General features: G+C 30.5%; 2 protein-coding genes and 1 pseudogene across 2 annotated transcripts; 2 read left to right on the top strand and 1 right to left on the bottom strand.

Annotated features, from left to right (window-relative positions):
* The first annotated feature begins 3,478 nt into the window (after positions 1-3,478).
* On the top strand, positions 3,479-4,312 carry LOC149373346 (uncharacterized). Its single transcript, XM_089597474.1, has one exon. The coding sequence runs from the start codon at positions 3,479-3,481 to the stop codon at positions 4,310-4,312; it is 834 nt and encodes a 277-aa protein (XP_089453600.1).
* A 568-nt stretch (positions 4,313-4,880) lies between these two features.
* On the bottom strand, positions 4,881-8,658 carry LOC149373345 (uncharacterized; annotated as a pseudogene).
* Positions 8,659-20,949: 12,291 nt separating this feature from the next.
* LOC149373344 (histone-lysine N-methyltransferase KMT5B-like) lies at positions 20,950-23,444 on the top strand. The gene is made up of 2 exons (XM_089597473.1): positions 20,950-21,622; positions 23,437-23,444. Exons 1-2 carry the CDS (start codon positions 20,950-20,952, stop codon positions 23,442-23,444), a joined length of 681 nt encoding a protein of 226 aa, XP_089453599.1.
* The last annotated feature ends 684 nt before the right edge of the window (positions 23,445-24,128 follow it).

Raw genomic sequence — 24,128 nt, 5'->3', positions numbered from 1 at the left:
TCGTATTGATGTTGCAAAATATTTACCGCGGAACAGAATACATGTACCAAAATATGATAAAAAGCCTGACTTTTTAGACGCTAACAAAGGTATACAATCTTTTCAATGGCCAACAAGTAATATAAGTAATATGTTCTCATACAAAAAATAATACGGTATGGTCTAGGAGTAGTTTTTACCATTTAATACTAAAATCAATATGCTTAGTCGATAAATTACTTAAAAATACTATTTTTTTTAATACTCAAGCGAGACTATTAAACTACCAGTGGGACAAACCGTGCAAACTATAAGATTACACAAGATCATTAAAAAGTTTTTTTGGTTTTTTTTCTGTATTTTTGTCATTTTTATTTAACTGTTACTGTGATCTATGAGACTAGAATTTTCCTTATATTACATGACAACCACATATTTTCCTATCCTCGCTTGACATATGTGCTTCGAAATTTTTTCTGCTATCTTAACACTCACTTCATATGTTTACAACTACTTATAGACCCGTGAACACTTCAAAAATGTTGGTTGGGCAAAAATCTATTAAGACACATGCTTTTTAGCTAATAACAAATTAAGTTCAGAGGAAAGGTTATGAAAATGTATACCATTATGTTGATAAACAGAATTAGATAATTTTGTAAAAAGGAAAGATGTACAAATATTGAGTAAATAAAATAGTGAGTCATCGTACGAGTGTATAATTTAACAAAATTGTTAACTTATAGGAATTTTAGGAACAAGTACACCAAAGAAAACATTTTTTACGAATGATTTGGATGAAAATAATAAAAATGTCATGATAGAAGCAACTAATCTCGTTAATGACAGTATAACTGTGCCAATTATAGATATAACCAAAATTCTACACAGTGAAAGTCCATCGAATAAACTTACGAAATTAGCAGGTTGATATAAAACGTATATTTATCATAAATAAGTCATTGCTTGAAGTTTCAGTTACATTTATTACTGCATGTTCATACCCTATTACTCATCATAACTTTGACCACATCGAAATTTTACTTATAATTTTGGTAACGTTTTTATATTTTTTATTATTTATCTGTACTATAAGATTTCTGAGCTGTACCTACACATGCCTTAATGTATTGCACCTTTAGTAAATTTTCTTAGTTTTTTTTTGTTTTTATTTTTTGAGCTTGTTTCAATAATTGTATATATATATATATATATGTAGACGCATCAATGCTTTTCTTTCTGTAATATCAGTTTTTAATAAGCTTGTAAAGTTATTTTGAAATTCACTATATAACCATATTTTTTATTATCACTATAAAATTTTACATACAGTCAATAAGCAATACTCAAATTACTTGCAACATTGGCTGAATCGCTTGCAATTTACCATTTAAATATTTTTCATAACTTTAGATTTAAACTCGACTGTCAGTAAATCTGAGGCAGCTATTGCCGTTTCTGATGAAATCCACTTGAAATTTTACTTAAATAGTAACGATGATGTTCATTCCGATGTTATCGAGACTGATACAAACGCAACCGAAGGTGAATCAAAAATCACCATACCATCATGTAACTGATGAAAAGGAAAATTTCAACACTATCAATAGCTTAAAGCCCATAAATGACATAGAAACACGGAGTGCTATGAAAGTTTTCGTGGAAAACGAAGTAAAAAACGAGCACGAACTTAAGAAAAAGAAGATAAAAGAGTACAAACCAAATGGTACGTTATAAAATATGGATATTAACCATTATCATAAATATAAAACGTATTGATCATAAGGATTTCTTTACTAAAAGTTGTAGCCTAGTTATTTATTAACGAAACATAATTAATTAAAAAACTAACAAAAAAAGCTTACGCAATACTAAACATACTATCATCTTGATATACATATGTTCACGAACTTATTTAAAAGATATTAAAAGAAACACAGGCATACATTTTTGTTTCCTATGTTGAAAGCATCTACTGCTAGTATTTTGAGTTCAAGCGCAAATTTTAAATAATCATTCCTATGAACTTTTACATTGGATATCATAGTCTAAAATTTTGAGTCAGTACTTAATTTGACTTAATAATTAATAATTGCTTGAAATTTGAGAAACATTAATTAATATTAATTTGATAGCTGCACCTTAGTCTCGGGAGTCATTAAAAAACCACCTTAAAACAGTGGTTGAGTCATCTCAAACTTTTGCTCTAAATTTTTGTTTTCAATTGTTTATTAACTAATGCTAAATTTGAACTTATATTTTATATTACATCTACATTAGGTAGTTTAACGTTAAATCAAGTATATTTTATTTTTATATAAATATTATATTTGTTACAGACAACTTGCAAATCGGAGGGACAGGAATCGAAAACTTAAAAGATAAAAACCTAAATGTTCCAGGAACTCCTGCAGTAGACGGGAAACAACAATATGTACAAAGAAAAATTAAAGCTAATGCTCGGGAACCAAAGGAGCATTGTTGTTATTTTTGCAAAAATATTATAATTGACCAAATCAGAAGACACATATCATTAGTTCACTCCAATGAAAAGCAACTTGTTGAAGCCAAAAAGTTAGGTGATGATGTCTTTTTTGAAGTTGTCACTAAATTAATAAGCTTAGGTGATTATGAATATAATTGCAAACCTTCATCTGAAGGCAATAATAAACTGGTGGCTCGCAGACCTAACAAACGACATGTACATACAATTAAATCAAACGATCATGGAGAAATCATAGTTCCACCACATATAAAGCAGAATGAAAACTGTCAAATTATATTTAAACTTGATAAAAATAAAAAGCCTGTAGCTGTCGTTTATAACTATGATCTCCCTGACATCGTTCCAGGTAATGAATACGTTCCTTGTAGTTACTGCTTTAAAGAGTTAAAACGGGATGTTTTAAAGAAACATACATGTAAAAGCATGTTAAACATTCCTAATGCAAAAGGAAAATTAGCAGAAAGCCAAAGTCTAATTCCAGATATTCATCCAGAAGCTAGTGAACGACTTAGGAAAAGAGTGCTTAAATCCATGCAAAGGGGAACTGTACGTGATGTTGTTGTCAAAGATACAATAATAATTTTATACGGAAATGAGCTTGTTCAATTTTATACAAAAGACCAAAATGACTCAATGGTCAGCCATCAACTAAGACTACTAGGAGAGTTTTTAGATATAAGTAGAAAGGATTTTAATATTGTAGAACTGTCAGACTTGCTTCACCACCAAAATATCAAAATAGTTACTGACACTATACACAAAATGACGGGTCTTGATATAAGTACGGGAAAAGTGGAGAAAGGAAACAACATAACAGAACTTAGTACTCTTATAAGAAAAGTTACCGAGTTTTATATTACGATTTGCATTGAAAAAGATTGGCAAGAAAAACAAAATGGTGCAGAAAAATTCCTATTTTTATTAAAAAAAAAGTTCAAACTGCTAAATAAACAATCGAAAGATTCTCTTCTTGCCAAAGCAAAAAAAAAACCTATGGTTAAATTACCAAAAGTAGAAGATATTCAGCTGCTGCAAGCGTACGCTGAAGCAATAAGAAAAGATGCTTTTGATGCATTGCATGAGAAATTTGACTGGGAAAGCTTTAAGAATCTTAATGAATCAACTCTCATACTTTTGCAAATTTTTAACAGAAAACGTCAGGGTGAAATTTCAAGATTGTTAGTTGAAGACATCGACTATTCCTGCATGTATAGGCTCGATGCAATGTCCGCAGGCATTGAATTTTCAAAATTAACCAGTGATAGTAAAAAAGCTGCTCAGCAGTACGTTCGTGTGTCCCTTCTGAATAAGTTTGGAAAGAAAAATGTTGGTCTTCTTATACATGAAAGATTATTGAACAGTATAAATCTCATTTTAAAATACCGGGCAGTGAGTGGAATTCCAATGCTTAATAAATACATTTTTGCTAAACGGTCTATTAATGAAGAGAAAGATAGCTATTTTATAGCATGTGACATTATGCGGGATTACGCTAAGAAATGTGGTGCAGAGGAGCCAGAGCTCTTAAGAGGTACTCTTTTAAGAAAGCAAGTCGCAACTTTGATGTATGACGTAGACATACAAGATACTAAGCTTAAAGATTTAGCAGGCTTCCTTGGCCACGACTATGAAATTCATAAAAAATTTTATCGCCAAAAGGCTCCACTACGCGAGTTGCTAACATTAACGCCACTACTAGAACAAGCTCAGGGTACTTTTGATACAAGCAATAAGACAATTGAAGAACAAGAAATTGATAAGGACAAAAAGGATTCAGACAGTGAAAGTGAATATGAACCAAGCCACGAATCTGAGCAAGGTTTGTAAATTAAGTTTTTGATTTTAAGTATGTAAAAGTATTATCCAAGTATACTGTTTTGAATCAATAATAGTATTTAAAAATTTTGCAAATGTTGAAGAATTGACAGATAATTTGAACCTTTTTTTTTTTATTTTTTCCTCTAACGACTGGATTTTTATCCTATACGTAAACTATTTTTTTTAACGATGCTTTTTTACATCTGTTTTTGTATCAAATTCACTTCTTACACGTTCTGTCTCTATCGGCGGATGAAATTTCCTTGTAACTGACTGCCCTTTTTATAGTGTCTTTCTTCACTCTCTGCCTAATGCCACTATATCTCTGTTATTGTACTTTTTTCTGTATTTAAAGTATTTATTTATTTTATTTATTTATTTTATTTATTTCATACTCCGTCCCTTACGGGTTTGGAGGGGTTCCGTAACATTTTGTACATTTAAAACATACTTAATCTACGCTATATAATATATTCATTTTTAATTCACTATTCTTAATATTCTACTTTTGTCTTTTGTTAAAACAATATAGAAATAAAACAAACTTAATATTACTACAATTCCAAATATACAAAACTCAATTCTTAAAATTTAAAATTTAACACATGTCAATCAAAAATTCAAAAATTTCAAACTTAATTCTCAAAATTATCAAAATTTCCCATATTTAACTCAATAAACAAATTTTTTAATAATACTTAACTATCAAAATTTCAAAAATTAACAACTCTTTTCTTTAAATTGTCCATATATTTTCTTGTAATCTTCATTCTCCCGTGCATTTCTTTTTCTCTCTTCTTTCTTGTCCTAATTATTCTTCTTCTCTCATTACTACTATAACTTTCTGCATACTTTCTTCTATCTTTTAGATCTTTTCTGACTCCTTCCTTTTTCTGATTACTTTTCTTAGCACTTCAATCTCTTTTGCATCATGGCTTAGTATTTTTTCCATTTCTTCTTTATTTCTTGTATCTCCGCAAATCTTTAGTATGTGTCTATGATCTTCTTCTTCCTCCTTGCATAATCTACACTTCTTATCCTCATCTCCTTTCTAGTATTTTCTACTTCTACATTCATTTCCACATCTTAACCTTGCTACTAACTTTCTATCCTTTAATGGCACATCCTTTTTCAAGTATTCTGGTTCAGCTTCTGTTCTTATACCTTTACATATTTTGTTGTACCGTGAATTCTCTATCTTTTCCATTCTCCTCTCTTTTTCTTTTCTTTCTTTGTTCATTAATGTTTTTTCTCTAACTTCCTCCCTAAATTCTACTCCTTTCATAAATCTTGTTTCTTTTACTTTCTCTTCCCGTAGTAATTCAGCTCTCTTTTTTTATTCCTTTCCTATTCTTTCTCTTTCCTTATCCTTGTCCTTTTCTCTTATGCATTCTTTTAATAATTTTATGTCTGACTCCCTAATTTTCTCTTCAAACTTTAACGCTCTCTTTAACGCTTTTATACTCATCCTTTCTAATCTACACTCCTCCTCCACTATACAATTTGGTGTATTGCTGTCTAATCCTAATATCCATTTCATATATCTTCTCTGTACACTTTCTAGTCTTTCTTCTTCTTCCCAGCCCCACACTTCCGCACCAGATAGTGCTATACTTTCTACTAGGGCTGTAAATAATTTTCTTCTTCTTTTATAGCTATTCTTAGATATTCTTTCTCCTATGCTCCATGCATTTTTCATAGCTATCACTGCTTTCCTTTTCCTTTCTTCTATATGCCTATCGTTTCTCCCATTTTACTGTAGTATATATTCTTAACATCTTATTTCTTTTACTTCTTCTAATTCCTTACTCCCCCACTTCCACCTTCTATCATTCCTCTTTCTTTTTTCGAACACTAAAATTTTCGTTTTTTTCTCACTTAAAATCATCTTCTTTTTATTTAGGTACTTTTTGAATCTTTTTAAAATCTCTTTCAGTTCTTCTTCTCTATCTGCTATTAATACTATATCATCCGCGTAAGATAGACTCCATACTTTTTCATTACCAACTCTGCATCCTCCCACCTGCCCTTTCTTTAATTTCTGCTCCAGATCCGCTAAGTACACATTAAACAGCGTCGGGCTCAGTGGGCAGCCTTGCCTCACACTTTTCTCTGTCCAAAATTTCTTGGATTCCTCTTCTCCAACTTTAACTACATTTCTCGTTTCTTTATAAATATCCATAATCCTATTTCTTAGCTTTTCACTCACTTCCATTTCTATTAATCTTTCCTTTAAAACTTTCCTATCCACTCAATCAAATGCTTTCTTCAAATCAATACAAGATGTAAATAATTTTCCTGTTTCTTTGCTTAATTTTTCATCAAAAATGTGTTTTAATGTGTATATAGCTTCTATGACTCCTCTCTTTTTTCTAAAACCAAACTGGCTTTCTGATAATTTACCTTCGATTTCCTTTTTTAACATCTCATTTAACACACTCGCATAAATTTTATATGCTGTACATGTTAATGTAACTCCTCTATCATTTTCTAACATATCTTTATCACCTTTTTTGTGAATCAAACAAATCGTACCTTGCCTACACTGATCCGGTAATTCTCCTTTTTTCCATACTTTTTTCAGCAATTCCCAAAGGGCTGCATCCACTTCACCCGGCATGTACTTCCATACTTCATTTTCCAGCTTGTCTTCTCCTGGTGCTTTTCCTACTTTTAATCTGGCTATCTGCCTCTCGAACTCTTCCTTGCTCATTTCCTTCTGATCCTCTGCATTTGTTCTTGCCTCTTCCTTTCTTGTCTCTTCTCTCACAATTCCTTCCTCATTCTTCCCATCTAACTTTTTCATAAAATACCTTCTCCACTCTTCTACTGTGAACTTTTTAGATATTTCTCTCCTTCCTTTTTTTCCTGTACTTGTTTATATATTTCCACACTTCGCCTTCCAATGTTGCATTTTTTATGTTTTCTTCCTCTAATCTTTCAAACCTTTTACTTTTTGCCTCACACCAGTTTTTATGCTCTCTTTTTTTATCTATGTAATAACTTCTTTCTATTTTCTTTTTTTTCCACCTTTTAATTATTCTTCTTAAATCTTTCTTCTTCTCCTTCCATTCTTTATCGTGCCATTTTTTATCTTCCATCTTCCACACTTTACACTCTTTCTCCACCTTAGGTACTGCACTTTCTATTTTTTCTTTCAATTCACTCCATCTTTCTTCAACCTCTTTTCTCTTCCGCTCCCAGTCTTTACACCTTTCTCCATACTGATCAATCAATTCTTGAGTCCAATCCCCCTTGCCTTTGTTCTCTCTTCTTTCTCTACAATTCCTACCTCTACTTCCTATTCTAGGTATACTTCTAACGGCATATGATCTGATTCCGTTCTTTGTCGTATCTTCATTTCCTTAATCTGATCTAACGCTTCTTGACATCCTATTGCGTAATCTACTACCGACTCTCCTCTGCTACCAACGTATGTGAATTCTCCTTCTTCTCCTTTTTGCCCATTGACTACACACCATCCTTCTTCTGTTATTTCTTTTATTAGTCTTCTACCTTCCTCATTGATCTTTTCGTCTTTCGTCTTTCTTAACCTTACGTCCTTGTCGTCACTATCACTCTCACTATCACTTTTATTAATCCAACCTCCTAGTATAAGTACACATCCACTTTCCTTCGTTTTTAATTTTTCATTTAAAATTTTCATCGTCTCTGCTACATTTTGACTATATACTCCTATGATCTTTCACTTCTGATTTCCGTGTTTAATCTCCTGCATTACTATATTATCGCTCCATACTTCATGATTTCTACTCTCCAATTTTTTGCTTATTCCTAATATTACTCCTCCTTTCGCTCTACCTTTTTTATGCTCTCTAGTCGCTGCTATACACTTTCACTCATAACTTTTTGACAACTCACTTTCTGCATTAGCCCACTTGTCCTGTTCCAACCATGTCTCTACTAACATTATCACATCAAATTCACTTAAATACTTCCACACTTCACTGTCCTTATTTAGTACTCCCGCAATGTTCCACGCACAAACACTAACATTTCTTCTTCTCACTTCCTCCTCCTCTACATCTTCTTGTTCTCCTCATTCTTGGCTCCTTCTTCTTTCCTCTGCAAAATCTCCTTTCCTTTCGTCAAATCTAAGCCATTTACCATCGATCAAAATCTTCATATATCCAACTTTTGTATTTTTTCCTTTGTTCCTCTGCTCTTTTGACTTGTTTAAAATAATTCTTTGGATCTCTCTTTCTCTCTCTGTTGGATCGCTTTCTATGTAAACTCCTCTCTCCAGATGTTTTTTATTTCTCATTACTTCTTCTTTTATTTCTTTACTTGCCAGCCTTACTACCACTAACTCTGACTTACATTTTGCCCAGCATTTACACTTATCTCTTTAGCCTTCTCTATATTGACTTTGACTTTTATCTTTTGTTCAATATATTCTTCGACCTTCTTCTCCAGATTCTCTCCTCCAATATTTGCTCCTTTTATAACAATGTTCGGTCTCCTTTTCTCTCTCTCAGCTTTTTCTGTTTCCCATTCCAACTTGCTTATTCTTTCTTGTAACGCCTTTTTTTCTTCTATCCACTGTTGCCTTACTTTTATCCACATCTGTTTTTCTTCTTTCCTAACTTCTTCCCTTCTTTCTAGACTACTAATCATGCTGTCCAACTTCCTTTCCAACCTGCTCATCTTATCGTTTAATTCTTTGTTTTTTGATTTTCTTTTGTAAAATTCAATAGAGTCTGTTTCTTTAATTTTGCATTTGTATTATTTCTTATATTCATACTTGCTTCAGGCGGCTTTCTGACCATTTTTAAGTTTTGCCAATGATGCAGTTTTCTACTTTACCGACTTCCCCACTTCTATCGGACAAAAATTCTATTTACCAGTCTTACTCGACAAAGTAGTGATCTTCCTTACTAACCTCAATATTGTTTATTTCAGGGTCCTTTCTTATCTGCCTCTCAGATTACCCCTTTTATCGACCTCTTTTTCCTCTTGCCGCTTCTTTCTTCCTATAATAACTTTTCTAACCTCACTTACTTTCGAACTTCATTGCACTTTTTCTTTTACTATAAACACTTTAACACTGTTTTCCTGTCCTCTTGTCTCTCTTTTTCCGCTTACTAATACCTTTCTTTATTATCCCTTATTCTTACTACCCTCTACTTACTTTCCTTACACGTGTTCCGTTCTCTTTACTTCGACACTACCACACTAATCTCGCTTAATCCTTTCAAACTTTTATAATTATCCACTTTACACTTTTTTCTCTGCTGCTTCTTCACTTTTTACACTTTTTCGTACTTTTTATTTCTTTTATTTTTACTTTAATTACTTTTTATTACTTTTTTCTACGAAGCGCTCTCTCGACACGTCTACACTCTCTCGCATGCACAACGGAACTCGTATTTAAAGTAATTCTGTCTTTATTATTTTGTTTCCTTTGACATTTTCTTTTTGTTCCCTGTTTTTGTCTAGCTCCTTGCTTGCCATTCTTTTGTGGTTAAAGATAATCTTACTTGAAGAATTTAATTTTTTTCCTTGTTTCTTGTGCATTTACTTTAGTTATTACTCACAACAACTCATGCTCTCTTTTTATTTACTGATTTTAATCTATTTTATTCTCTTCATTAATGAAGTCTGCCACAAATCAGCATTTTTCAGTGCACATCAAAAATACTGGTGATATACTTAACAACTAATACTGCATAACTCACTAAATTGACCCCTACTCTTTTTTGAGTCAACCGTTCTATGATTATTTTCGAGGGTCATAAACATACATTTTTTTCTAATAAAAAAAATTTCAACAACTATTAATTTTGTTAAATTATTAGTTATTACTTTTACAAAACAACTATACTTACTATAATGTGTTTTTTCTGCCAATACAAATTCTGATCTTCAGCTACTACTCGTTTTACGTGTGCTATATTTTCGCTAGTGCAACTACTACTACAACTACTACTACTACTACTACTACTACTACTACTACTACCACTACCACTACCACTACCACTACCACTACCACTACCACTACCACTACCACTACCACTACCACTGATACCTATATTATTTACAAAACTACTACTCATACCACAACTAATTAATTTTTATCTTGCCATTTAAGGTAAATGGCATTAAATATAATTATTATAATCAGTAGTATATTTTTTTGTGCAGAAGAAGAAAAATCTCCAAATATGTCAAAAAAGTCAAAAAAAGATCAAAATTCTTTTTTTCATCAAAGATTGGAAAAGATTAAAGATACGAAAAATAGAAAACGAAAATTGAACCAAATTAGTGTTCCTGTTGTAAAAAAAAGTAAGTTGTCTAAGTAATAAATAAGTGAACGTCTATATGATAAAGATTAATTTTTTTATTATGTAACTTCATTATAATATTTGACATTTCTTCATATTTTAATTTTAATAATTTCTCAATAACTGTAGTTTTTCATATTGTGTTAAAAATAGTTTTTTTGTTACATTAAAATAGTTGCATATTCATTGACAAAGCTCACTTCAAAAATCATTCACTATCAATGTTACTACATTGCATTAACATATTTGTTTTTGAAAACGTTGTTCAGATAATTACTATTTTACCCCTACTTTTTGTTTTTTTGTTTTTTTGTAGTAATACGGTTTTCCTTTTTTTTTTTTTTTTACAATGTAAAGCATCTTTTCACTTCGATTAGTGAATTATTTACAGTTGTTAATAAAAATAATAATTTTCGTCAGATAAGTGCCATCGTCCCTGAGGTTATCTTGCGGCTTGAGGGACATGCGAAGGAAGGACCGAGGAACGTATGGTTACCGTAGAGCAATGGCGCTTATGTGGTGAATTTTATTTTTTTTACCAAGGGCCCACTCAACCCTTAATAATGCCCGAGGTCGGAAAATGACATTTTTCTTCCTCAGGCGTTTTTGAGAGGCTGGTGTAACCTCGGTAGAAAAAAAAGGATTTGCCACTTAAGCGTCACTCTGGGGCTACCTTACGTCCTTCGGGCCAAGCTTCGCATGTTCCTCGGGCAACAAAATAGCTACAGAGACGATGGCACTTATCTGACGAAAACTATTATTCTTACCATGGGACCAAAGTGCTACTGTTGCTTTGCGCCCTTCAGTCACACTTTGCACCGTTGTCTTCACGTTAGGCCCACGGGTAGAAGAGCTTTTTGGCCTTCTGAGCCCCAAGTAATTTTATGTTCTAGGGCCCTAAGTGATTTACTGGGTGCAAAGTGTATCTACGGGCGCAGAATCGCATTTCGCACCCTCGCTAAGAAAAGCATTAGACGAGACTCGGGCAACAACATATGGGGATAGCGACCTAGCAAACTAATCTTAGATGGCGCAACCAGTAGTTAGACTCTAGCCAATAAGATGCGAGAACGGTTTATGCACGAAAGTATACATATAGATGTAGTGTTTGTCGTATGCACTCTACTCTGCACTGCCAAGTGCATAAATCGTTCTCACATTTCATTTTCTAGAGTCAAAGTACAGGTTGCGCCATCTGAAATTAGTTTGCTAGGTCGCCATCCCCATAACAACGGTGCCCTTCGGGCACTCATGTTAGTACTTTGTGCCCTAGTGACGTGATATACCATTAATAAATAATTAAAATTACATTTTCACCTTTTATCGTTCTATTATTTAAGTAATAATACAAACAAAGTTATAAGGAAGTACTATCAGATAATTTATTAATAAATAGAATCATTTATAAAACACTTTTATATTCTCTCAAAGTCTCTAACGTTGAAATTTGTTTTGTAAATATTAAAAAACAGTTAACATTAGACTAATATTTTTTCAGAAGCTAAGGTTTACTGGACTAACCAAGAAAAAACTGCTATCCATCAATACATTCATGAATTTGGAATCCCTGAAAAAGTATCTAGTATATTTCTCAGTAATCTTAAAAAGAAATATCCAATATTAGCAGATCGAGATGATCTGACATTACGAGCACACATACATAATGGATCATACTTACTAAGTTAGAATAAATAAATACAATTTGTAATTAAATACCTAAGTTATTTAAATCTCGAACAATATAGCTATATTTGTAATGGTACAACTAAAAAAATGTTTTAATATTTTCCAAAGACTATTTATAATGTATTTTTTTAAGGAATTAGATCAAATAATAAAGTACCTAGAGCTCGCAATGGAAAAGTACGTTAAACTTATAAAAATAACTTATACAACTTACATATACTAAGAAACCCCTGCATTTCAGTTAATTTAAGATTATTCTTGTAATGTGTTCCCATATTTCTTATTTTATGTTTCTAGTGTACAATTATCGTTAGTATACTCTTTTAGAATATTTATGATATGAATATTATCTTTGTACAAGACTTATGAAAAAGCTGTAGTTTATTATACTTTATTAAAAACTTTATGTCATTGTTTAGCGAGATGTTTAAAAACGTATTTAAAAATGTAAAACAAGTTTTTTTGCTATTTAAAAATAAATGAAAAGAAATAAGAATTTAAAGAATTGTTTATTTAAATTATTATCCTATCTCAGATAAATACGAAGTTATGTTACGTATTCTTAGTACGTAACGAAAATACGTATATCTACTACGTAGCAGAAATACGTGTCTGTGTGGAACCTTTTGTCACGTAATTTTATCACGTTTTTCGCGATCATAAAGTATTTCTATATAAAAATAGTTCAAAAATATGATTACAACGTGCATTAGCATGATCATGGTAGTGCTATCATCTGTATAGTAACACTAAACTAGGGGGTTAAAGTATTTTTTTTTTGAATTTGAAGACAGTGGAATCTTTTTCTTTTTTTAAGTTTTCTCAATACCACTGAAATTCAAGTAAAAATACTTGAACCCCTCTGTTTTGATGTTACCATACGGATGATAATTATTATCGTGAGTATAATAATACTTATTGTTATAATGATGATAATCATTATGATGATAATAATTATTATTATTATTTTAAAAAACTAAACTTCTTTGCTATGATTTGAGTGGTCTACTATTCCTAGATATACCTTTAGCATCACGTTCAAATTTCTTGTTGAAGCCACTCTTAGAAAATGCTGCTAGGCTTACCTTAAATCTTATGTCAGTTAATTTATCATTTTCAAGAACATAAGGGTTTTACATAAAAATAATGAAACTCCTCACGAGATTATAAGTCAAAATTTAAACGTCATACCAAGTTCAATTACTAGTTGCGAAAAAAAGTCAATAAAAAAAATTCTTCTTAAGAAACCTGGTAAAAGTGAAATTTTAAAACAAATTGTTTGTTGTTGAGCTTAATAAAGTACTAAATTAATTTTCTTTTATTTGTGTTATTTACTTGTTCAGCTTTTTCTTTGAAGTATAAACGTTTTCTTGGTTTTTTAAAGGTTATGTTCTTATTGAGTAATTTTAGAATGATTTTGGCATGTCAGTATGAATATCATGATTGATATAAAATTTTTCACCTTACTTAAATTAAAATATAATTGAAAGAGAGAAAGTTTCAAAGATAATGTTTGTACATCCCCCAACCCCTCTTAACGGGTGCACCATAACATTTTCGTTACCTTTATGAAAACAGTTAAAATTACGATTTCTTACGTTCTTAGCATTTTTTTTAATATATCAAGTAAAGGGTACTGTTGTGACTCGCGTATAATACATACCTATTGATACTTATTATTTTAATTAATTTACGTATTATAACCATGTAAGCCTCACCTTAGTAAAAAAGAAGAATTTCATTGAATAGTCCCTAAAATTAGATCGAAGTATAAATTAATTAGTATAAATGTGGCACCTAATACAAACGAGATATGCGTAAGGCAGTATGGACTTTGTATCTGAAAAAAAATAGTTATATTATGTTAAGATCATGATTGTATACGTTACAATCAAATTAACAGACTTATTTTATGAGGGTTTGTTTTATTCCATTTTGTTTTTAAAGATTTATCTTTTATATAACAGACACAAATAATTTTAAAGTAATTGTCATTAGGCTACGTATTTAATATGCGATTTAATGGTGAAAATTTTTTTTTTATTACATAGGTAACCCAAGTACTCTTTAATTCATAATTATTTTGCATATTTAATCAATACAATTCTACAGCCATAGATTCGTTCATTATATAGAACTCATACGCTGGAAACACTTCAAACTTTTAAAGAACTCAAATGACGATAAATAACTATCTTACAAGGTAACAAATTTTTTGATATCTATTATGTACTTAATTTCTTATTTAACATGCAAAAATATTTGTAGCTCTACAAAAAAAACTTAACTTAGAATTTGACTAAACAGTTATATTATATTTTATAACATAATTGAATATACATTATTAATATATATATTAAAACAGTAACACTTAAAAGGGGAATGGAAAATTTATTCTTGATTTTTGAAAAAAAAAAGTTTGATTATTATTTTTATAATGTTTATAAAAATACTAAATAACCCTCAGTTGCATTGTTACCATACATATACTTATCTTTTTTAAATTTCTTAGTAAAAATATTAGGAAATTCAACTTTTAATTCAACAATGTCATTGTTGATGTTAGCTTCGGACTACTTCGCAACTTTCTGCCATGGCACCGAGTACTTGGACAACTTTTCTCATAAACCATAATCCTTTAGCTGTTTGTTAGAAAAAAAAAAAAATTGTTAAGAATACGATTTTTTCTTAAGGTATTTTATTTACGAAAAAAAGGTGCCATTTGACACACTAAGCACCACCATAGTAGCTCCCCCTCTGCTACAAATAGGAATCTGGCTCGTATCGGGAACTCACTAGTAATTGTTTCTACTTGTTTGATACAATTATAATAAAAATATGGACAACTTTCTTTTAATTGTAAAAATAGCAGCTTTTTAACTCTGCAAAATCGGATATTTAATAATTGGAATTTAAAAAGTTTTTTTTTTTATATCCGTCTCAAACGAGTTTCGTTAAAAAATCGCTATAAAATTGCTTGGCTTACATTAATACATAGAAAACTACAACACGATGCAAGATTTTAATTTTTTTTAAATTTTTCACTTTAATGCATAGATTTATGATGCTCATAGCCTAAAAGCTTTATTAATTAGAAGTAATAAAGTGTTTTAATGTCTGACTAAAATCCGTTTTCCTAAGAAATTATTTTTAAATCAGCTCCAGTTAATATTTCTTAAAAATTCAATGGGTTACGAGACTTTAGTAGTTTTTATAATTTTCTGTCTATGTTTCAAAGGTGTTACTGTTTTGAAAAAATGTAGGAGCATTTTAATAACCGTTCAAAAAATAATTTCCTAATAGCTTGAAAAATTTAAATTAGATTTTAATCAAATTTTGTGCGCTTGTTAATGTTATTATTTGCAATGATAAAATCAAATAAAAAACTTCCGAGGTAACTTAGTTCATACGTATTTATGTGATGTAAGAAAATTCAGTTTCTTTTTTTACAAATTATTCAATTTAAGAATAAAGCACAACTTTTCTAAGTACTGGTGATAATAATCATATTCTGTGGAAAAAATGTATGAGAATTAATTAGAATACTGCCCCTACCCAGAAAATGCATGTTTTAATTTTATTTTGACCCAGCCGTCTGGCTCAGAATACAATTATTCATAATGCATAACTGGGATGCACGGTCAAGTATCGAGAGATGTTTATCAGACTTGATGTCTCGTGTACCTGACTTGACAGACGTCTGCTGTGTTTTAAAAGGAGTCTACAGTATTGTTTTCTGATCAAATAAGTAATTTCATGCCACAACATTTTAAATGCAGAAATACGTGCATACACGTTCATAAAAAGTGGGTACAAAAAAAATACTTAAGTTGCAGTAATCAGTCAAAACACTGTCGATGGTTTGTAAGCGATTTATTATGTTCAGCTATATTACTTTCAATTCTACCTATAAACGTTTATTTAGAATAAATACTAAGTAATAGCTAGATTTGTCGTTTAGCTGGATATATATACTAAACTTAGATTTAAAAATTCTGAACAGCCGTTTAAAATTCTTATTTCTATTTAGTAGATAGTAAAAATACAAATAACATTTTAAGTTTTAACGTTGATCTCAATCATGCATAATATAAAAAATAATCGAAAAACGTTTTAATAAAGGCTGGAAAAAGAACCATTGCAAAAATGGCCATAAAAAAAGTTAGATGGCATTAGAGACCAATTTTTCAAGAGTTTTTGGTTTTTCAGGAGTTGCACGACACCATTCTTAAATTTTACAACCCTTAGCCTACGAGAGATATAAAAAAAGTTTATTGCAAAACAAAGAGCTTCTGGATACCTTTTAGGGGGAGGGAGGAGGAGGCTGCTGATCTCCATATCATAGACAGTAACAGTATTTTACACATATCGAACTAAAATATTTTTTTTTTTGGCATGGCTCAGTGAAAAAGTTTTATCTAGACTTTAAAATCTCTTTGTTTTGCAATTAATTTTCTTCCTAATTCCAGTGAGCTGACTAACGGCATTTAGAGACAGTATAGAGGAACACATATAAGGCATAAAAGCGCTTTTGCAAAATTGGCCTTTTTTCAGGTTTAATAAAGTATCTCAAAAAGCTTGGCATTTATCTTAGTGAAATTTCGTATGTAAATTAAGGCTTATGGGACACATGTTTTATCATAATTTGTTATCTTTATATTTGATAGAATGCAAGTTATTTATTCTTGTCAAGATAGACCCAAAAGGTAGTTTTTTGGTAATTTACTGAAAAGCTAATAGATTGATCATCATGTCAAAATATCTACCATCTGGTTTACATAATGAAACTTTGTTTGTTCAAATAGCTTATTACGAGATTCTAAATACACATCACCATGAATGTAATAGAAGTCTTAAAATTTACCTAAGAGTAAGCGATTCGCTTTTTGATTCACTTTTAAATCTGCCCAATATTTGGATAGAATTACTAATTCGAAGATGTATGTTATTATTGCATTAAATTTTGTTACAGTGATAGAGCTTACAAGAAAATTTTTAACGTAGCCACATTCTACTCATTATTTTTAGAATGTTTTTTTTCGAGTACCTACCTCACCATACGTACTTCCAGATCGCTCATATTATGGGAGACATTAATAAAAATATATTACTTAAAATCGTAGAGAATTATTTAAATTACCAGCTCTATGATTTTTGACACCTTTATCAAATTATGACATATCCAAAGATGGAATTAATACTGTGTAATTTCTTTGACATGGTGCAATAAACCTGTTCTGTACGAATTGAATGTAGAAAGGGTAGGGCAACTTTCTTTGACGCAATCTACAATCCACGGCTTTTTTTGCAGACATGTGATGGCGGTCATAGAAAGGGAGAAAAGTCGAAGGCAGTCATGGTTCAAAAAATCAAGGTAGGTCCATGAGCCATTTTACTAATTTCAGTATAGTTCACGCAGGGGCCTGCACGATGTTATGAAAAGGTGCTAAATTCAAACAGTTTATTTTTTAAAACAAAATCTTAAGAATAATTAAATTGTTTAACATACTAAGAAATTGTTTTTGTCTGTAGATTGAAATTTGTTATAAAAAAAGACTCATGAGCTAGACAAATTTGCGCGCAAGCCTGCAGCAGCAGATGGAAAATGATTTAATGGTTACGTTTAATTTCGGCCGTCTACGATAGATTTTTAACATTTTACCAATATTTTATTGTATCCTTTTACTGATTATTATTAAAATTGCAAAGCTTCATTCTGAAAGTATGCCTCAGTGCGCTGTAAAGTTGTGTAAGAACAACACACAAAAAAAATCGCCGGACAGAATTTTTCAAATCTCCAAGTGATGATGTCAATACTCACACCTATAGCTTATGAAAATAAATATTAAAAAAAAACTTTACTGTTATGAAATTAAAAAAATCACAAATTTCGAGTCTTTCTGACAAGCCAGTATTAATAAACAACTATTAAAATTTTTTCAAAGTTTTTTTTTTTTTTATGAGACGCAATTGTGTTATTAACGAAAATTGCGCAGTAACATTTCTTAATTATTATTATTAAGACAATTCTGGCTCTTTTTTCTCTAAAAATATCAATGATGACATTTCTATTGATTTACTGTTTAATAGATTAAAAAATATGTATATTTTTTTTTAAATTTAAATTCAGTGCCATATTTTACCGTAATACAGGCTCCTTCTGTTATTGGTCAACCTACGTAAACATACGCGTGGACCTACTTTGTTTCCTTGTATCATGGAATGCAGTCAGTTCTTTTCTCTCATACACTTAAGAAGTGGGGTATCTCCTGGGTACATAAAGGTGGAGGGGTGTAGCGCAGCACAGTGTGGCAAAAGGCACTTTTTTTCCATGAATAAGATATCTCGAGAAGAAATCGTCGAATCCTAATGGTTTTTTTTAACAAACAGCTATGGGATTGTAGTTTATGGGAAAATTGGTCCGATCACTTGGCTCCATACTAGAAGATTGCTAAATAGTCCTAACCTAACCTAAGGGTAATTTGATATGCAAATTTTTGAAACGAGTATCAACTAATAATGTTAGTGATGAAATACAACCGTAAACTAACCTCAAAATGTCTTTCTATTTCGATATATTAAATATCTCAAAAAGTTATCGGTAGATCTTTCTGTTTTTCTTTGTTATTCATCGGAAGAGTCGTCCGAATACTTACCACGATAGCAGAAGGATGCTAAATAGTCCTAACCTAACCTACAAAATGATACTGTCGTATTAAAAGTTAAACAACTTGCTATTTTTACTGAGAAATTCAGTGAATATTAGTGTACGTAGCTTCTAGGCTATGCTTGTTACAAGTACATGCTTCAAAAGGCAATAATCAAAATGGCAAATTTTTTTTTCCGAGAAATCTTCGAGACTCTGACTATTTCAGTTAATGATACAAAAAACTGTTACAATCTTTAATTGTGAGATTTTGTTGTATATTACTAACGTTTTCAAAATTTTTGAACCAGATTCTGTATAATGTTTAATTGAATCTCGTATATTTTTTACCGTTGCTATAAAAATTTAATTACTTTTACTATGTGCTTGGAACGTACAGAATGTAATAAATCCTCTAAACATATTAATTCAGCTATTTTGCGTAAAAAAAATTATAAAAATAAGTAAATGTTACTATAATTTAGAATCCTTGGATATTCAGTGTACGTTTAGAAAGACTATGTTATTTAAATACCCTATTTAACTTTATATAAAAAGAGGGTTCTTTTACGGTTAGTTTACAGTTGTTTTTTATCACTAACATTATAAATTAATATTTCGTTCCAACAATTTGAATATAAAATCACCCTTGATTATATACAGAATTAAACCTAGATACATTTATCGATTTCTTTCAATTTTACGAGATTTACTCAAAAAAATTATTTTTTGTCCACCATCTTGATTATTGCACTTTTATGCATAAATTCATAACAAGCATAGTCTAGAAGATACATACATTAATTTTCACTGAATTTCTCAGTAAAAATAGCAAGTTATTTATTTTTTAATACGACAGTATCATTTTGTAGGTTAGGTTAAGACTATTAACCATCCTTCTGCTATCGTTGTAAGTATTCGGACAACTCTTCCAATGAATAACAAAAAAACTGAAAGATCTACCGATAACTTCTCGAGATATTTATTATATCGAAATAAAAAGACATTTTGAGGTTAGTTTATGGTTGTATTTCATCACTAACATTATCAGCTGACACTCGTTTCAAAAATTTGCATATCAAATTACTCTTGATTATATACGAAATCAAACCTAGATACATTCATCGATTTCTTTTCATTTTATGTGATTTACTTAAAAAAATTACTTTTTGGTCCACCATCTTAAGTGCGCCATTTTAATTATTGCACTTTCATGCATAAATTCATAACAAGCATAGCTTAGAAGCTACGATCACTAATTTTCACTAAATTTCTTAATAAAAAAAGCAAGCTATTTAACTTTTAATACGACAGTATCATTTTGTAGGTTAGGTTAGGACTATTTAGCAACTTTCTAATATGGAGCCAAGTGATTGGACCAATTTTCCCATAAACTACAATCCCATAGCTGTTTGTTAAAAAAAACCATTAGGATCTCACGATTCCTTCTCAAGATATCTTATTCACGGAAAAAAAGTGCCTTTTGCCACACTGTGCACCGCTAGTAACTGTAACATTGTGTCTTATGGGTTGTAAGGGTAAATTCACCAATGACGGCCACATAAACTATTTTTTTAATAAAATTTAACATGGGCTTTAGGGGCAAAATGAGGGCAGCACTGGTCGTGCACCTGACCTATGAGGTAGAACTATATAAATATTTGTGCAGCGGAGACTTTTCCTACAGTTCTCATACATACATACATACCCCTACGTTATGAGTGTGCAAAAAAGGACTGACTGCCCCCAACATCTCACTCCTTATAGAGACACTCTAATTCCCATGCTTTAAATAAGCAGTCTATCCTCTATAGGTCTATGGACGTGTACTACACGTATAGAATCTCTTTATACTCAATATCATGCTTTTTTCACCTTTTTTTTTCGTGTGCAAACCATAAAGTTATTTTGGCATATAGAATCAGTAACTCAGTATTTTTGTTCACTCTACGATAAACCAAATAAAGTAGTTTCCTTAAATCAAGCTAAAATTATTACTGTCAAGAAAGATGAACTGTCTCACCTTAGGTAGGGTGGATGATCTTTCTAAAATTCTTGTTTTAGATCCATATATTGGGCAAGAAACTCGAAAATCAGTCGAAAAATATAGCAATGATCAAACTCAGAATTCTGTAAAAATCATACAAAGATTTAAAATATCTCCATGCATGAAGCAGTGTTCTATCGAACTGACTGATTTAGCTAAAAAGCAAAATTTATTGTACAAATATAGCATTCCCCGAATGAAATACTTTAGTGCTCATGTGAAGCTATATTTGAGATGTTTACATCCAGATTCTGTGATACGCATCGAGAGATGTGAAAGATACTCTTTAGATAGTGGTAAAGGTGTCACTGTAGTAGCAAAAACTAACATCAAAAAGCATTCTATTATAAATAACCTTCTTGGGATTTGTAAGGAGATGCAAGCTTATGAAGAAGAAATTTTTGTGAATGGAAAGAAAGACTTTTCAGTTTTACGAAGTGCACGAAAGAACTGTTCAATGTTGATGTTGGGTCCATTGGCCTTAGTTAATCATGACTGTGCTCCAAACTGCGAATATATTTCGCTAAGTAAAACGACTGTGTCGATAAAAACTATTAAGGATATAAAAAAAAATCAAGAAGTCTTTGTTAGCTATGGTCCAAATTATTTTGGGAGTAACAACGTTGACTGCGAATGTGAGAATTGTTTCAAAAGAAGACAAGAAAAGCAAAGTGGTACGTATTTAGTTTATTCATGTAATATTTGCTAGTCGAAGAATTCACACCACTCTTTCACTTTTTTTCTCATTATACTATCGACTATCTATGTAACTTGTTAACACATTAATACGTTCAACATATTTTAACACATTAGAAACTTTAAACTTTGTCATATAATATTACTTTCACACGTTTATTATTCTCTTAAGTTATAGTTATGTTTTTTAACATTTAAAATCTTTTTATGGTTTTATATGAGCAGTACTTTGACTCAGTATCACTTTGTTAAATAAATTTAAAAAATAAAAAGTTGTTGAAATGATGTTAGTTATCAAAGTTTTCACACGTTTTACATATAATTTTATTATCTTTTAGAAAAATTAAAGCAAATATTTTTTGAAGCAAATAACGAGAAAAAAGAACCCAAAGTCACTTCTATGAAACCTGATTATGATTTGAAGAATAAGAACCCGCATGAAAGTTTGAAAGTTCTGAAAGTTGTTTTAGAAAAAAGTACAAGCGCTATGCCAGGACATAAAGATTCTGATGTAAAAAAACCTCAATTACATTACAGTGTTTCATTTACATCTGATATTTCTAAGCCTTCGAAGAGCATCCAACTAGTAAGTTCATTTATAAATTAAGATTGAGTCGATTGTCAACATTTTCTAATTTATAAATATCGGCTACGATACTTTAAAAATCTACTACAACAAAGCTTACAATTTTACCGATCTAACTTATATGTACTGTTTTAGCTACCCTTCTTAGAAACAAGAAATTTTAAAACAAATAATGACATATATAAAAATCAACGAGAAAAGGTTTTCAGGGATTCATCTAAGGAAACAAGTATGTTACAGAGCCTCACTATTAAAAGTATTTTGAGTCACCAATTTGTACTAAAACTATAAACGGATAATGTTCTAGGACTTAGAAAAAATTCAGAAACTACAAATTCTTCGATAACATCAATGAATAATGTATTGCTAAACGCAAAAAAAGATAATTTTAACTGCTCCGTTCTAATAAGCATTAGTGATCAAGAAGCATGTTTGTTAAATAAAAGTAAGTAATTATTTAATAAATGTATACGATAATCATTTCATTTAAAGTTTGTAGATAGGAAAAACGATCATGACTTTCATTTTTTACATTATACTTTAATAGGTACGTTTTGCACTAAAGTAAATCAATGATTTGAGAGCTCTGCCCTTAAAAAAAGGATGGAAATAAGTATTTTATTTTACTTACCCCTTCGACCCGCCCCACCCCATCACACCACCACACCGCCTAACCAAAGCACACTGTGACGGAAATTAAATTTGAGTTTTATTTTTAACTATATAATTAATTCTCTAAGAAAAAAAAAATTTCTCATGATATAAGCCAGGGATCTTTTGCACACGAGCCAAATATCTCATCCACTTCGCTGTAAAAGGTCTCATTAAAACAAAATCAATTTTTTTTTTATCGTGTGGTTCATATCTTATTTTTAATGTAAACACTAATTAATTGTTTTTACTTTTATTTGGTAAGATTATAAATAATATAAATTTATAAAGTATCTATTTTAGTAACTAATGATTTTCGTATAACTAAATAGTATTTAAAATCGACGGAAAATTTTTCTGTAGCAGCATTTTTTACATTAATATATATTTCTTCAACTTTTATAAATTTAATGATTTAAAAATATAGAAATAATTGTTTATACGTTTTTTGTATTTTTTTTTTAAAGTTGAAAAAAACTTTTAAGCATTTCTACATTTTTTCGTGTTTTATTTCAGATAGTTAGCTTGCTTTTTTCAAAAGTAATTCTGAATGTTTTCTGATAAACTACAGAATGGTTATTGTTGAAGACCACTCGTCATTTAATAACTTGAAAGATCTAAATATTAGCAAATAATCTGTTAAGAGCTTATCAGGGAGAGAAAAGGAAAACTATAAATTTCTAATGTTTTTGTAAAATCATAGCTCAGGTTTAACTTGATTTTCCTTAAAATTATATAACTTAAAATACGAATACTCATTCACAGTGCAATACAAGTTATAAAATGTATTATAAGTGTTCATGTGAATAATCACAGGCGTAAGCACTATTGGTCCACAACATATGTATTTTCCTATTTCTAGTTATGTTAAGCGCGCTTTACGCCTTCTTTATTATTGACACATTTTCTGTAATAATATATGAGAATTTTCATATTTTACAAATAAATAAGAAAGTAGTATACACTTCATTTCTGACCAGTTTTAACCAATCATGAAACAAAAACAAATGCTCTGGTGACGTGAAATAAATCTTTCAAAGTAGCGTCTGATAGAATTACAAGAAAATATTTTCATATACCTATGCACACAGTAATAATATTATTTTTCCTTGGAGTCCTTCGAGAAAAGTAGCATTAAGAGAGGTAGCACTGTCAACCTTGGTAACAATATCGGGTGATTAAGTCTTAATTTTTTTTAATATAAAAGC

The sequence above is a fragment of the Copidosoma floridanum genome, unplaced genomic scaffold (assembly GCF_036245765.1).
Source record: "Copidosoma floridanum isolate Cflo_tuat_1 unplaced genomic scaffold, Cflo_Japanese_pri ptg000032l, whole genome shotgun sequence".
NCBI classification, from domain to species: Eukaryota; Metazoa; Arthropoda; class Insecta; order Hymenoptera; family Encyrtidae; genus Copidosoma; species Copidosoma floridanum.
The sequence above is the reverse complement of the archived record's forward strand: the minus strand, read 5'-3'. Positions and strand labels throughout refer to the sequence as shown.

Excerpts from the sequence above, each read along its gene's own strand:
- LOC149373346 (XM_089597474.1), top strand. The coding sequence starts at position 3,479 with ATGGTTAAATTACCAAAAGTAGAAGATATTCAGCTGCTGCAAGCGTAC.
- LOC149373344 (XM_089597473.1), top strand. The coding sequence starts at position 20,950 with ATGAACTGTCTCACCTTAGGTAGGGTGGATGATCTTTCTAAAATTCTT.